The 17,671-nt window shown below is 44.3% G+C and overlaps 1 protein-coding gene across 1 annotated transcript; it reads left to right on the top strand.

Annotated features, from left to right (window-relative positions):
- Positions 1–2,525: 2,525 nt before the first annotated feature.
- On the top strand, positions 2,526–15,740 carry LOC121399785 (pregnancy-specific glycoprotein 22-like). Its single transcript, XM_041581370.1, has 7 exons — positions 2,526–2,807; positions 3,818–3,855; positions 4,705–5,007; positions 5,292–5,588; positions 6,392–6,532; positions 6,896–6,982; positions 15,343–15,740. Exons 2-7 carry the CDS (start codon positions 3,822–3,824, stop codon positions 15,417–15,419), a joined length of 939 nt encoding a protein of 312 aa, XP_041437304.1. The 5' UTR covers positions 2,526–2,807; positions 3,818–3,821; the 3' UTR covers positions 15,420–15,740.
- The last annotated feature ends 1,931 nt before the right edge of the window (positions 15,741–17,671 follow it).

Below are 17,671 nucleotides of genomic sequence, written 5' to 3'. Positions count from 1 at the left end.
CGCACAAAAGGAGTTAACTGACACTTTGTCCTCTCAGAAGCCCCTAAAATCCATTGGCCTATTCCCTGATGCAACACAAATGACTGGAAACAAACGGTTACCCATAAGGTCAGTCTGTATTAATGTGATCACAAGTTTCAAAGTTTCAGTTTGAGGTTTCATTATATAACCCCCCCCCCCCACATCTCTGTCCCACCCCGGGGCAAGACTGTAGAACTCACCAGCCCAATGGTTTGCTCAGTGCAGGGACATTTCTCTAGGGAAAAACAAAGGGACCCCCCCAAGTACTTTGTCCTGAAACTGGTGCCATTGCGTCAGTTCTATTTCCTCAGTGATGCCCTTTCCAGTTTGTCACCCGAGGAACCACCTAGAGCTCCGGGAAGTTGGATGTCACCAGACTGGAATTATAATGACCAACTCTTACACCAGACTGGAATTATAATGACCAACTCTTACACCAGACTGGAATTATAATGACCAACTCTTACACCAGACTGGAATTATAATGACCAGCTCTTACACCAGACTGGAATTATAATGACCAACTCTTACACCAGACTGGAATTATAATGACCAGCTCTAACACCAGACTGGAATTATAATGACCAGCTCTTACACCAGACTGGAATTATAATGACCAGCTCTTACACCAGACTGGAATTATAATGACCAGCTCTAACACCAGACTGGAATTATAATGACCAACTCTTACACCAGACTGGAATTATAATGACCAGCTCTTACACCAGACTGGAATTATAATGACCAGCTCTTACACCAGACTGGAATTATAATGACCAACTCTTACACCAGACTGGAATTATAATGACCAACTCTTACACCAGACTGGAATTATAATGACCAACTCTTACACCAGACTGGAATTATAATGACCAACTCTTACACCAGACTGGAATTATAATGACCAACTCTTACACCAGACTGGAATTATAATGACCAACTCTTACACCAGACTGGAATTATAATGACCAACTCTTACACCAGACTGGAATTATAATGACCAACTCTTACACCAGACTGGAATTATAATGCCCAACTCTTACACCAGACTGGAATTATAATGACCAGCTCTAACACCAGACTGGATAATAGAACAAACTGCCCCTGAATATGAATAAAATCCCAATAAAATCTGATTGTCTGTTGCCCATGTGCCAGCGGTTGTGCAAGTGGCTGAGCTTCTCAGTAATGGCTGGTTCAGGGGTCTTGGCTGTTGTGTGTGTGGGTTGTAGTTCTGCTACACCGTGTCGCTTCCTTATTCTGGGACTTTTCACATGAATCACTGACCGATGCATTACTTTTGGTTTCATTCACTAAACTGATTCTACTTCTGCCACAACTTGTACTGTTTTTTTTGGTTCTGTGAGTCATGGAGTCACTAATGGGCCAGTGACACGTAAAACCTGTGACTCCACCGTATCCCATGGCAACACGGCCCGGCACAGACCCCTCACAATCCAATGAATGACACCCCACTTCTTTTTCTGGAGAGATTGACTCAGTAACAGAGTTTCAATTGAGCTCAGCAGCTCCCCAGACCTGTGCATTGGTGCTGCACGGGGGCCTCTCTTGCACGGCACTGACAGTGACATCAGACACCAAGATGAGACCAGGGGAATAAACAGAACAGGAATGTTATAGAGGAATCCGGTTATTTATCCACTGACCTGTCCCTGGGGTTCTGTTTTGTCTCAGTAAAGACTTTCAAAGGAAATGAAGCTAAAAATGTGATCAGATCCAGTCCTTTCTTTTAGTTCTTGTGGAACTTCAACAAATGAAGGTCACGTGAGGTTCCGTTGATTTTGAACTCACAAAGAGTCCGAAGCCCAAACAAAGAAATCAAAGAGTTTTTATAAATGTGGGAACCTGTGACACAAGAGCTTACGGCATAAAAGAGCGTTACCATTGTGAGAGCACAGAGATTTCTCTTCTCAGCACAGACAAACAAAGAACTGCTCATATAACCAATCAGATGGTTCTTCCTCAAGGTCCAGGTAGTAATAACCAAGTCTCAGAATCCATCCAAGTCAGGAGGCTCCCGGGGAAATCTGAATTTTATTGTCTCTCATTGTACATTTCACTGTGTTCTGGGGGGGGGGGCATTGTCAGTGCACTCATATTACCTCAGCGGCTCCTTTAACCCCCAATATAGTGGCTCAGGAATGAGAAACAGTGGCTACCACTGACCCCTCTCACCAACCACAGAGACCCACAACTGCACAAACAGGGGCATCTCCTCCCAGGGCAGGGGCATTCCACTTGGCAGGAGAGACTTCCTCCCCCCCCACATATATATATATATGCTGCACACACACACACACACACACATACACACACACACACACACACATACACACACACATACACACACATACACACACACATACACACACACACACACACAGACACACACACACAGACACACACACACACAGACACACACACACACACACACACACACACATACACACACACATACACACACATACACACACACATACACACACACACACACACAGACACACACACACAGACACACACACACACAGACACACACACACACAAACAGAATCAGCTTCTAATGGGAACACAAGAGAGAGAGAAACCTCAGATCCAGATTTAGCTCAGAGCCGACAGAAGCTTCACCCGAAGGGGAATTGTCCAACGTCACCGAGGGGAACCACAAGTCCAGTTCCTCTCCTGCTCTGACCCCCAGAAATTCACAACTTCCCTGGTCCCACATCAGTCTCTTCTACTCTGCAACCCTGGAACACTGACTGCACCAGGTAACTGTACCCCTTGCACTTGCACACTCACAGGTACTTACACCCCTTTGCACTTGCACACTCACAGGTACTTACACCCCTTTGCACTTGCACACTCACAGGTACTTACACCCCTTTGCACTTGCACACTCACAGGTACTTACACCCCTTTGCACTTGCACACTCACAGGTACTTACACCCCTTTGCACTTGCACACTCACAGGTACTTACACCCCTTTGCACTTGCACACTCACAGGTACTTACACCCCTTTGCGCTTGCACACTCACAGGTACTTACACCCCTTTGCACTTGCACACTCACAGGTACTTACACCCCTTTGCACTTGCACACTCACACACAGATAAGTCCACCCCATGCATTTACCCACTCACAGGTACCTACACCTACATGTATCTGCACACTCACACACGGGATGCTGCACAGAACACAGAGACGATTGTAACACTGATACACTAACACACATACACATATATGCACATGTAACACGCACACTTGTAGGTACTTTTATACTGATGTAGTAGAAACACTAACTATATAGGTGTAACTACACTCTAATACACACACGCAGTCACACATTTGTACTCACACATATAACACACAGGTACTGATACGTGAGTAACACACTCTGATACATTACACTTATACACATGTAACACTTACTGACATACACACTGGTACAAGTGCAGTTGTTACACACACAGGTAGTGTCACACAGGGCTGCACAGCTGATTATATACAGGTATAGGGGAGACTATGGCTGCTGTCTAAGCCCCCCAGACCAGTCCCGCAGCTGATTGGCCAGTGTATGGGCTTATTATTATATATTCAATCTGATCATTGTAGCCATACACACTCGCTGACTGCTGATACTTACACACCTGTACATTTGTAACACACACTCATGCACACTGACATAGTTGTGTAACCATATACAAACTATACTGATACACATATATATATATTCTGTATATACTGTATATATCACTTGTCATCCCTCTCATCCCCAGGATCATGTTCCTGCTCAGCTGCCTGACTCTCCTCTGGGGTAAGATCTTCTCTCTGCCTCCTACTTACCTTACTATTATCTACATTATTCACATGGGGTATTTCATGTACATTATTGGGGCATTATGGACACAGTGTTCAATACAATGAACATTATTGGGGTATTAGGGGCTATAGACACAGGGTCTGTAAGGAACTTTAGGAAAGGTCCCACCAGGAGGGGCAATAGAATATTGTGATTACTGGGTTCTGTGGTACCAGATAAATTCTGTATCAGACTCACAGTCACACGGGATTTATACTGATACAAACCCACTTGTTTTGCAGAACCGAGTGACCAATATAAATATAAATATAAATAGGGGCAGGGTGACCAATATAAATATAAATATAAATAGGGGCAGGGTGACCAATATAAATATAAATATAAATATAAATATAAATATAAATATAAATATAAATATAAATATAAATATAAATATAAATATAAATAGCCACACGGCCGGCAACACCTGCACCAGAAATAGCTTGGCCTGTAGCTCTCATGAGAATGTGGCTTTTTAAGTATTTTTAGAAAAAGAAATTCAGGTTCCTATACACAGTCTCATCCTACATCTCATTACTGTTCATATGCCTGAGGTGTATATATATATATATATATATATATATATATATATATATATATATATATATATATATACTGGCCTGGAGTATTCCCATTAGTCCTTCCCAGCAGAGCTTGCAATCTAATAGACAAGCACACAGTATGCTAATAATTAGCTGATGTGGAACTGGTAGATAGGATCGAAGGTGCTGGACATGTGAAGCCAAAAGGCAAATGTTGAATGTTCCATCAGTTGTGTCCAACCCATTGGTTCATGTTATTTAGGCTTCTCCTACTCAGACGTCCCTCGAGTGGTCGTGTTTCTGGGGCAGCCACTGTCTCTCCCTCCGGGGAGGAACTTTATGGACATTACCAATCACTTTCATTGGAAAAAGGGGACCCTGACATTGGGCAAGACCCGTAACGGCACGTGTGTTTCTGGCTGCGTAGAGACTTCCAAGATCTTCACCAACGGAACCTTCTGGAAGAGTCGAGTGGAGTGGGAAGACGAGGGGCAGTACTCAGTAGAGGTGTATAACAGATATGGGGTCCACATTCACCGAGCGGAGATTTTCCTGCAGATCACTGGTGGGTGCCCAGTCTGAGGCAGAAACAACTGTCCAACCATAACTGATTATTATTGCTGACTCACCTGCACCTAGACCCCTCCCCCTTCATGAGAAATGTCTAAAATACTCAATTTATTAATATTTCTTATATTGTCACTCTTTGTTGTCATGGACCTCTGTATCTACAAGTCACAAACACCTTCCTGTATGGCCAAGATAATATTGGGGTACAGACTTGGCACATATATCTACATGTGTCCATGTTGGAACCCCTTACTCATCTCTGTGCTGTGTCACCCCTAGATATAATGCACGTGACCTTGGGAGAGTCACCCATTCTCCCTCCTGGTAGGACTGCCCCAGAGGAGCTGTATGAGGTTCAGTGGAGCAAGGGGGAGCAGCTGCTGCAGAAGCTCCATGAGGGACGTTGCATTCATGGTTGTGCAGAGAGATACCAGATTCTTCCTAATGGGAGCTTGTGGCTGGGCCCCGTGCAGCAAGACGATGGAGGGACATACTCAGTAGAGGTGTATAATGAATACAGGATCAGCATCCACCAAGCTGAGATCTTCCTGCAGATAAATAATGAGACCTCCTGGGGTAAGTGTCTGTATATGGAGGGCAGGTAGGTGATATAGATATGACTGTTATTAGGGGAAAATATTGCACATCCATCAACCTCAGATGGGGTTGGGTTTTTACTTTGGGCCATTCTCAGGACCCACATGTCTAACTCCAGCTGTGCTTAGAAGTGTTGGTATAAAGTTATTGGTCTTGGGGAGGAGATTCAGTGAGGCTTTCCCTTGTGGTGGTCTGTTCTGCCAGACTGGGTATCAGATACATCCAGTGATAGGGTTCACCCAGGGATGGAAGCCCCAATATACAAGACTCTCCAAGGTGCCCTCTATGGTCCATCCTGGGGTTCTAACCCTGTTCCCTCCTTGGTGGAGTCTATCATCAGTCTGTCACTAGACTGTCACTAGTCTGTCACTAGTCTGTCACTAGTCTGTAACTAGTCTGTCACTAGTCTGTCACTAGTCTGTCACTAGTCTGTAAGTAGTCTGTCACTTGTCTGTCACTAGTTAGTCCTTATTCTTGGGGCCCCTATTCCTGGAATGTCTCTTGTAACACAAAGCGTAACAGTTGCCCCAGACTCCTGGCACCATCCACCCTCCTCCGTGGGTGCCATCCAATAGCCTAATGTGGCTTCTCATCAACCTTTTATCCCACTAGAAGAAGCTCCAGGTCCTCCATAGTGCTCTAGTATTTACACGAATCCACTAACACACACATTCCTGTGCACACGACTAAGATGGGACAATTCTGATGGAACAATAAAGAGACCCAGTAGCACCCAGAGGATCACCCACTGCTGCCCATATTGTGACTTGTGTCTTCCCCAGGAGGAACAACCTCAGGAGGGAGACTCTCCTTCTCTGCCTTCATCCTTATTTCTGTCGGAGTCATCATCCTCATCACCATGTGGATCATTGGGGGTCTCCTGTACAAGTTCACAAGGAAACAGAGAGGGGCGGGGGATAAAGGTAAGAGACCCATGTAGTGACTTATAGACTGGATTGGTCATCTGGCCTTTATTCTTTAATAATTTCCCTTCCTGCTTCTACCCATATGCTCCCTGGATATAGGTGGGTCACTGACCCCAGCAATGGAAAAAATTGCAAACTGGACAAATGGTAAAGTAAAATTGTCTTAGACCCTCAGGGGTTGGGCACCCTAGTGATTGGCTGTTCTCTCAGGTAGCCCCACCCACAAGGTGCAGATTGCTATTTTCAGATCCTCTCTATTAATAATATCATTATTAGGGTGCAAAGCAGGAAGGGCAAATAGCTGTGAATTCCCAGAGAATTACTGTTCCCTCACTCTCCTTTTCCCAATACGCTTTGCAGTGATGGGCAAGTCCATGATTTACGCTAATGTGAAACGCAGAAAGGGCTCCGGCGAATCTCACCAGGTCACATGGAGCAACGAGAAAGGTAAATGGGAAATGAGTGAATAACGGGTTTGGGGGTTACACTGTAGATCAAACAAACTGTAGTTCAGCTGTTGTTTCGGGGGGTGCCAATGTGTTACTATTACAGAGTGTGAATTGGGGTCGGTCACTAATAAACCCGGGGGCAGTTACATTTGGTTCTTGCACAAGGGGCACGTGTCTCTGTGTTGGAAGTAGATCAACAAGGGCCAATAGTATGTTTGTATGTGGCCCCCCATAAACTGAAATCTATAAAGTGTAAAACAGAACAGTCACAATAGAGTGTCGCTCTCCTCAGTCTGAATAGAAAACTAAGTGACCCGTATGGACTGTGCAATTTACACTGTAACAGACAATACAGACAATACAGACAATACAGACAATACAGACATTACAGACAATACAGACATTACAGACATTACAGACAATACAGACAATACAGACAATACAGACATTACAGACAATACAGACAATACAGACAATACAGACATTACAGACAATACAGACAATACAGACAATACAGACAATACAGACAATACAGACAATACAGACATTACAGACAATACAGACAATACAGACAATACAGACAATACAGACAATACAGACAGGGATATGTGATTAAAAAGCCTTTATTTTGCTTTTCTTAGACTTTGTGATCAGGACAGTTACAACGTTTCAAGCCAAACAATGGCCCTTTATCAACACAGTTACACAATTATATAGTTATATAGTTACATTTATAGTTACATAGTTATATATTACATCCTCCAAAGTAAAACCCAGCCCCATACACACCCCCCTCCCTACTGTCACATAAATGATATATCCCCATATCTATACTAACTATAGAGTTTAGTATCACAATAGCCTTTGTATTATGTCTGTCCAAGAAATCATCCAAGTCCCTCTTATAGTCATTAACTGAATCATCACCCGGCAGTGCATTCCCCAACCTCACTGTCCTCACTGTGATGAACCCCCTACTCTGTTCCTTTAAATGAAACTTCTTTTCCTCTAGTCTGAAGGGGAGGCCTCTGGTACGTGATTCTCTTTATGGGTAAAAAGGTCCCCTGCTATTTGTCTATAATGTCCTCTAATGTACTTGTAAAGTCTAATCATGTCCCCTCACAAGCGCCTTTTTTCCCCCAGAGAAAACAACCCCAACCTTGTCAGTCTCCCCTCATAATTTAACTCTTCCCTCCCTCTAACCAGTTTAGTTGCACTTAGTCTCTGCACTCTCTCCAGCTCATTTATATCCCTCTTAAGGACTGGAGTCCAAAACTGCCCCCATACTCCAGATGAGGCCTCACCAGGGACCTATAAAGAGACACAATTATGTTTCATCCCTTGAGTTAATGCCCTTTTTTATACAAGAACTTTATTTGCTTTAGTAGCCACAGAATGACACTGCCCAGAATTAGACAACTTGTTATCTACAAAGACCCCAAGATCCTTCTCATTTAAGGAAACTCCCAACACACTGCCATTTAGTGTAGAACTTGCATTTATATTATTTTTGCCAAAGTGCATAACCTGCATTTATCAACATTGAACCTCATTTTCCAGTTTGCTGCCCAGTTTTCCAGTTTAGACAAATCACTGTGCAAAGTGGCAGCATCCTGCATGGAACCTATAGTTCTGCACAATTTAGTCTCATCTGCACAAATAGAAACAGTACTTTCAATGGCCGCCTCCAGGTCATTAATAAACAAGTTGAAAAGCAAGGGACCTAGTACAGAGCCCTGCGGTACTCCACTAACAACACTGGTCCAATTAGAAAATGTTCCATTTACCACCACTCTTTGTAGTCTATCTTTTAGCCAGTTCTCTATCCAGAGATCCCTGACAAGCAATGGGAGTGACAGAGTATGTGAGTAACAATGACATTGTATTGATTAATGATCTAGAGATTAATACTGACCTACTATTGGGCCTCACTGATATACTGGGAGGAGCCGCTCATATTGTCACAACCACGTCACCCCCACAAAATCTGATGCCACAAAACATGAAAGTCACTGACCCTGTATTTTTTGAAGAAATGTTTTATATTTTAAGTTTTAACACCAAAAAGAACTGGAAATGTAGTACAAAATAAGTGACCCCCATAGATAAAGTGTTGCCCCTCTGCACAGGCAATTGGTTCATTTTCCTTCATTCACTTACATACAATACAAGGGACATCAATTCACTATTTCCCTGTCCCCAGTGGCCCCACCTCACCCCCCCCCCCCGTATTTAGTAGATGAATCTGACATTTGGGTCACAGGCAGGAGGTGCTGGGGGGGGGCATGAGGGGCCATTGTGGGAGGAGCCGAGAGGCCGTTACATTTCTGCGCAGTATTTACACCCCTGGATACAGACTAAAGGCACAGGGGAATGTTAGGAGTTGCTCCATCTAGTGACCAAACTGGAAATTGCATGTAAAATAAAGCAGATCCCTCTTGTAAAGCTCCTTATTGGTTCATAGCAGGTCTGGACTGGGAGTCAGAATAAGCCCTGACATTTGAAATCACAGAGGCCCAACCAGTCTCCCACCAGCCCAATAAATAGTCAGTGTTTATGGCAACTTACAGCTGCCCCTCATTTGCCACAACCCCCAGATTCACATTGAGGGCCTGGTTCATAGTGATAAAACACTGCGTATCTTGACAGCGATATAGAAATAAATGATGATGATAATATGGAAGAGTTCAGAGATCTGATCCCATTGTACCTGAGTTTAGTCAAAGGGAACCAACGGGCCGACCAGGTTCAGTCACTCGCACAAGTATAAGAGCCGTGAGCCCAGGGACTCTGCTCATTCCCATTTATTCTTTCATTTGGACTCGGCTCAGTTTCTCTAATGAGATGGAAGAGTTCACTCCACATTGCACTGGGGGTGGCTATTCAGGGCTCCCCTAATTGCCTGTGAGTTTTTACTGAAAACAGATAGTGGTGCCCAGTGACTATTTCAGGTCTGATATCATTAAATATTGTCCCGTGTGTGTAAGTTCCCCGGGGGAGAGCAAGCGGCACCCATAGTGTATATATGATGGAAAGGTGCTGCTCTTTATATGACACAGGTCTGGCTGTTGGAGGAGACGGGGGTCTGGGTGCTGGAGGAGACATGGGGGTCTGGGTGCTGGAGGAGACATGGGGGTCTGGGTGCTGGAGGAGACGGGGGGGTCTGGGTGCTGGAGGAGATGGGGGGGTCTGGGTGCTGGAGGAGATGGGGGGGGTCTGGGTGCTGGAGGAGACGGGGGGTCTGGGTGCTGGAGGAGACATGGGTGTCTGGGTGCTGGAGGAGACGGGGGGGTCTGGGTGCTGGAGGAGACGGGGGGGTCTGGGTGCTGGAGGAGATGGGGGGGTCTGGGTGCTGGAGGAGACGGGGGGTCTGGGTGCTGGAGGAGACATGGGTGTCTGGGTGCTGGAGGAGACGGGGGGGGGTCTGGGTGCTGGAGGAGATGTGGGAGCTGTTGGATGGTCTTGGCTTATTGTGAGTCTCAATGGACTGGTAGCAAGGGGGTGCAAGACTGTGGGGGTCCAGGTTTGTTGCTGAGCTGTAAGAGGAGTGTCTGTCAGGGTGGGGGAGAGTGGAATCCACGGTGGCACAGAGAGATGTGGTGTGTGGGAAGATAAGGCCACTATGTGGGGGCTCTGTGAGAGACTGGGGAACATGGAGACGGAGGCACAGACTGGGCAGACTGGGAGCGGAGGCTGATAGGGACACAATGAAATCTGGATCAGCTTTAAGGTGACAATTACATTGAAAGTGCACAGAAAGGAAAGAGAAACTTGGGAAGGAAGATGGTGCAAGAGCTTAGTTACAGGATAAGTAAAGTGAATATAAAATAAATGGCTGTTCTATTCTAAGCACTTTTGCAATTTACATCCATTCATTATTTTGTTTGAATTCCAAGATATTTCAGGATAATTTGCTGTTAATGTGAATGTTGTTACAACAGCGCCACCTGCTGGAGAAGTGGAGGGAGAGAAAGAGGCGGCTCTGATGTTCCTCTGGTTGGGGAAGATCTCAATAGTTTCTTCTGACAACTCCCTCCACTTCTCCAGCAGGTGGCGCTGTTGTAACAACATTCACATTAACAGCAAATTATCCTGAAATATCTTGGAATTCAAACAAAATAATGAATGGATGTAAATTGCAAAAGTGCTTCGAATAGAACAGCAATTTATTTTATATTCACTTAATTTAAATAAACAAATGTGCAGGGTCGGACTAGACAATCATTGTTCAGTGCTCTCATGAGAGGGTCTAGGTCTCGCCTGGTTATTACCCAGTGCCCCGGAAGGCCAGTCCGACCCTGATAAGGTGCATTAATTGTTACAGCTGAATTGTCACTTGAATCTTAAAGAATCTTCAAAATTACTCTAAACAGCCGCCCAGAATAGCCCACCGTTAGTGATGGATGAATTTGGCGCATTTTGCTTTGCCGAAAAATTCACGAATTTTCTGCGAAATTCGCGAAACGGCAACAAATTCGCAAAATGGCGTCGGCTTCTCGTTTTTGACGCCGGCGTCCGTTTTTTTTTACGCCTGCGCAAATTCGCTGGCGAAAATGCGCCAGTGTCCAAAAAAAACAGAATTTATTCACTAGCGGCGAATTTCGGGAATTCGTGCCTGGCGAATAAATTCACCAATCACTACCCACAGTCTCCTGAATTCAGATCTGTGTCATTTCTCGGTTACAGACAGTTCAACTGCAGCTCTTTTACTTCCTTCCTTGTAGAGATGAAGCAAATCCAGGATTCAGTTTTCCATTTGGCCAAGATTCAGTCTTTTTCAGCCGGATTTGGATTCCGCTAAATTCAAGTTCCTGTCGAACCGAATCCAAAGAAATCACGACTTTTTGTTACACAAACAAGTCAAACATTTGTTAGTTGTACGTTTCTCTTTCCCCCTTGTTTCCCTAATTTACATATGCAAATTAGGGTTTGGATCTGGTTCGGTATTCAGCCAAATATTTCCTAAAATAGTGGATTCAGTTCATTCCTACTTGTATATTGCTGTGTGAGCCCCCCTTCTCTCTCCCACTGTGAAGAGGTGACATGAATGGGGGGCACGGCTGCCTCGAGAAATCACAGGGCCCCCGTACAACAAAATGATCAGGGGCCCCTGAGTCTCGTGGTTACAAGCCGGTGGCCAGGGGCCCTAATGTCCCAGGTTTTCTGTTAAAAATAATAATCTGATCTCATTGAAATTTAAGGAAACAAGAAAGTCCCGCCCTCCCTTCCGAAGTCTGCAGCCTACTCACAGCACAGCCGGGAGCCCTTAAATGGCTTGTTCCCCTTTAAATTAACTGTTAGTCTGATGTAGAGAGGGATATTCTGAGACAATTTCCAATTGGTTTTCATTTGTATTTGTGGTTTTTGACTTATTTAGCTTTTTATTCAGCAGCTCTACAGTTTGTAATTTCAGTCATCGGGTTGCTAGGGTCCAAATTCCCCTAGCAACCATGCATTGATTTGAATAAGAGACTGGAATATGAATAGGAGAGGACTGAATAGAAAGATGAAGAATAAAAAGCAGCAATAACAATACATTTGTACCCTTACAGAGCATGTGTTTTTTAGATGGGGTCAGTGACCCCCATTTGAAAGCTGAAAAAAAAACTATTATAAAGAAAAAATGAAGACCAATTGCAAATTGTTTCAGAATATAACCTTCTATATGATACTTAAAGGTGAACAAGTGTGTGTTTGTGAGTGTGTGTGTAAGTGTGTGTGTGTCTGTAAGTGTGTGTTTGTGAGTGTGTGTTTGTGTGTAAGTGTGTGTGTGTAAGTGTGTGTTTGTGAGTGTGTGTTTGTGAGTGTGTGTATAAGTGTGTGTGTCTGTAAGTGTGTGTGTGTGGGTGTGTGTATAAGTGTAAGTGTGTGTGTGTGTGTAAGTAATAGTCTGTGTGACCATTGGTGAGATGAGGAGAAGTTGTTGAAGTGTCTGTAGCATTAGGGTTTTTCCAGATAAAACTGCCGCCTAGATCATGTGACTGACACTTAGGGAAAGTGCAGATCAGTTGCTGCAGGTATTATACATAATAATAATAATAATAATAATAATAATAATAATAATAATAATAATAATAATAACAATAATAATAATAAAGTGTCAGTGTGTTGTTGCTGAGAGAATTAAAGCCACGCCCATAAAGCCAGTGTGTAAGTGACAGTGTGTGACACAAGCCTCAGTGTCGTCCCATTGCACTCGCACCAGTTCCATGAGACACTTTGAGACAGTCGCTCTCTGCACATGGGGGGGGGACACCCCGTCACTTACTGACTCCCTCCCACTTACTTCTTGTCAAATCCATTGACATTGCCCCCCCCATCTGCCGCAGGAGTCAGGACCCCCCATAAGTAACAACTTCTGATCTAATTTAGGAGCAATGATCCCACAGAATTGAGGAACTTGGGGTTCACTTACCATTTACTCACAGTCAGTTTTGGGGAAAAGATTCTAAAATTCAGTGACATTGAGCAGTGGGGCAACATCTTCTCTTTCCACTGACCCCTCACCATTGTGACGTCACTTCCCTGGCACCATTATTTCATGCACCGATTAATTAGTGATAATAATGAGTCAGATACAGAGATGAGCCCTAATGACTGTGTCTATCCCTGGGCTGGAGGGAGACTGCACTGCTGAAGTTGCAAAGAATTGTGGGAACAAAGGGAGATTATTGGGGTGACCCTCCCATTAATATGAAGGAACAGTTCAGTGTAAAAATAAAAACTGGGTAAATAGATAGTCTGTACAAAATAAATAAATGTATCTAATATAGTTAGTTAGGCAAAAATGTAATGTATAAAGGCTGGAGTGAGTGGATGTGTAACATAATAGCCAGAACACTACTTCCTGCTTTTCAGCTCTCTTGCTTTCCACTGATTGGTTACCAGGCAGTAACCAATCAGAGACTTGAGGGGGGGGCACATGGGACATAACTGTTGCTTTTGAATCTGAGCTGAATGCTGAGGATCAATTACAAACTCACTGAACAGTTATGTCCCATGTGGCCCCCCTTATAGTCACTGACTAACTCAGAGTTAGAGAGCTGAAAAGCAGGAAGTAGTGTTCTGGCTATTATGTTACACATCCACTCACTCCAGCCTTTATACATTACATTTTTGCCTAACTAACTATATAAGATACATTTTTTGTGTGTGTCATTATTGCGTATCACTATTGTGTTTCACTATTATGTGTCACTATTTTGTGTCTCCATACTGTGTGTCACTATTGTGTGTCCCTATTATGTGTCACTATTGTGTGTCACTATTATGTGTCCCTATTGTGTGTCACTATTGTGTGTCTCTCTATTGTGTGTCACTATTGTGTGTCACTATTATGTGTCACTATTGTGTGTCTCCCTACTGTATGTTCCTTTTGTGTGTCCCTATTGTGTGTCCCTATTGTGTGTCACTATTGAGTGTCACTATTGTGTGTCCCTATTGTGTGTCCCTATTGTGTATCCCTATTGTGTGTCACTATTATGTGTCACTATTGTGTTTCTCCCTACTGTGTGTTCCTATTGTGTGTCACTATTATGTGTCACTACTGTGTGTCACGATTATGTGTCACTATTTTGTGTCTCCCTACTGTGTGTCCCTATTGTGTGTCACTATTGTGTGTCTCCCTACTGTGTGTTCTTATTGTGTGTCCCAATTTTGTGTCCCTATTGTGTGTCTCCCTACTGCGTGTCCCTATTGTGTGTCCCTATTGTGTGTCACTATTGTGTGTCTCCCTACTGTGTGTTTCTATTGTGTTTCACTATTGTGTGTCCCTATTGTGTGTCACTATTGTGTTTCACTATTATGTGTCACTATTGTGTGTTGCTATTGTGTTTCACTATTGAGTGTCACTATTGTGTGTCCCTATTATGTGTCACTATTGTGTGTCACTATTATGTGTCACTATTGTGTGTCGCTATTGTGTTTCACTATTGTGTGTCACTATTGTGTGTCGCTATTGTGTTTCACTATTGAGTGTCACTATTGTGTGTCACTATTGTGTGTCCCTATTGTGTGTCTCACTACTGCGTGTCACTATTGTGTGTCCCTATTATGTGTCCCTATTGTGTGTCTCACTACTGTGTGTCACTATTGTGTATCACTATTATGTGTCACTATTGTGTGTCACTATTGTGTGTCACTATTGTGTATCACTATTATGTGTCACTATTGTGTGTCACTATTGTGTGTCCCTATTATGTGTCACTATTGTGTGTCACTATTGTGTGTCACTATTGTGTGTCACTATTGTGTGTCCCTATGCAGTTGGTCGCAGCTGAGATACCAATAGTCTGACATTGGTGTGTGAGTTGTGCGGTGCCCGGGATCAGTCAGTGACAAGTGTTTCGTGTGTTACAGATACAGGAGACCCCGGAGGGACATTAATCTACATGGAGGATATTTCCACCTTCCGGAGACCCCAGGGCACAGACTGACATATGAGATCTCACAGCGCCCCCTGCTGGTCTCTCCTCTGTCTGACACCCCCAGAACTGCTCCAGACATTTACTGACCAATTAGGGGCACAAATATGCCAGGGGCCCCATGGGCACAGACGTCAGACCCCTGTCTCTCCATTAACCCCATGATTTGTACTGCAGCTGCCCACGAACTTACCTGCCGGGGGAATTACCTGCAATTTCACATCTCTGGGGCTACAAACATGTCTGGGAGGATCACATGTGCCCTGCGGTCCTCCAGTTATTGACCCTGATCCTCCAGCTGTGAGAATAAACAGAATAAACCCTCTTCTCTTCTATTGTGTCACTTGTACCGAGTGGTGTCACTGCTTCTGTGTGATGGTTCACTCTCTACACCAGAGATACTTGTGCCAAAACTCTCTCCTAGTCGTGCCAGTACTTACCCACCCACCAGCCCATTCACTGACATACCCAACCCTGGCATTATCCCCCCCGAATTGTGTCTCTACTCTCATGGGATTCACTGGCAGATTAATCAAGTGACTTACGCTAATGCAACTGCCACCACCACCACTACTGCACTGACACTGGAATTCTGGGTAAAAAGAACTGCATCATGGGAAACAACAGATCACACAAGTACCAGGAAGTACACGCCCCTGTGCAAAGGAAGTAGAGACAGTCACACGAGTACCAGGAAATACACTCCCCCGTGCAAAGGAAATAGAAACATTCACATGAGTACCAGGAAATACACTCCCCCGTGCAAAGGAAGTAGAGACAGTCACACGAGTACCAGGAAATACACTCCCCATGCAAAGGAAGTAGAGACAGTCACATGAGTACCAGGAAATACACTCCCCCGTGCAAAGGAAGTAGAGACAGTCACATGAGTACCAGGAAATACACTCCCCATGCAAAGGAAGTAGAGACATTCACATGAGTACCAGGAAATACACTCCCCCGTGCAAAGGAAGTAGAGACAGTCACATAAGTACCAGGAAATACACTCCCCATGCAAAGGAAGTAGAGACATTCACATGAGTACCAGGAAATACACTCCCCCGTGCAAAGGAAGTAGAGACAGTCACATGAGTACCAGGAAATACACTTCCCCGTGCAAAGGAAGTAGAGACAGTCACACAAGTACCAGGAAATACACTCCCCTGTGCAAAGGAAGTAGAGACAGTCACACGAGTACCAGGAAATACACTCCCCCATGCAAAGGAAGTAGAGACAGTCACACAAGTACCAGGAAATACACTCCCCTGTGCAAAGGAAGTAGAGACAGTCACACGAGTACCAGGAAATACACTTCCCCGTGCAAAGGAAGTAGAGACAGTCACACGAGTACCAGGAAATACACTTCCCCGTGCAAAGGAAGTAGAGACAGTCACACAGTACCAGGAAATACACTCCCCTGTGCAAAGGAAGTAGAGACAGTCACACGAGTACCAGGAAATACACTCCCCCATGCAAAGGAAGTAGAGACAGTTACACGAGTACCAGGAAATACTCTCCCCCGTGCAAAGGAAGTAGAGACAGTCACACGAGTACCAGGAAATACACTCCCCCATGCAAAGGAAGTAGAGACATTCACATGAGTACCAGGAAATACACTCCCCCATGCAAAGGAAGTAGAGACAGTCACACGAATACCAGGAAATACACTCCCCCGTGCAAAGGAAGTAGAGACAGTCACACAAGTACCAGGAAATACACTTCCCCATGCAAAGGAAGTAGAGACAGTCACACAAGTACCAGGAAATACACTCCCCCATGCAAAGGAAGTAGAGACAGTCACATTAGTACCAGGAAATACACTCCCCCGTGCAAAGGAAGTAGAGACAGTCACATGAGTATCAGGAAATACACTCCCCCGTGCAAAGGAAGGAGAGACAGTCACATGAGTATCAGGAAATACACTCCCCCGTGCAAAGGAAGGAGAGACAGTTACTCAGTAGACTGTAACTTTTTCAAAGTAAATATTTTGTTTGGCTAATGACATTTCATGAAATGAAACAATGTTGTGATACAGAGGAGAACACATATTTTATTTAGAGGTCATGTTCTTTTAAGTAGTGCCCCCCCCTTACAGGTTGTGCTGATTCAGAGGGGGGCAGTGGTTGAGGAATGGGGGGGGGGTTTGGAATGTTCCATTACGTTGGTTCTAGTGAAACATTTATCTGTCACCCCATTACCCAGAAGAGAGTCGAGAGTTCTATGAAGCAGAACAGATCTGTTATGTGGATAATAATCAGTGACTG

The sequence above is a fragment of the Xenopus laevis genome, chromosome 2L, assembly GCF_017654675.1.
Source record: "Xenopus laevis strain J_2021 chromosome 2L, Xenopus_laevis_v10.1, whole genome shotgun sequence".
Taxonomy (NCBI): Eukaryota; Metazoa; Chordata; class Amphibia; order Anura; family Pipidae; genus Xenopus; species Xenopus laevis.
This window is presented reverse-complemented; position numbering and strand designations above follow the sequence as displayed.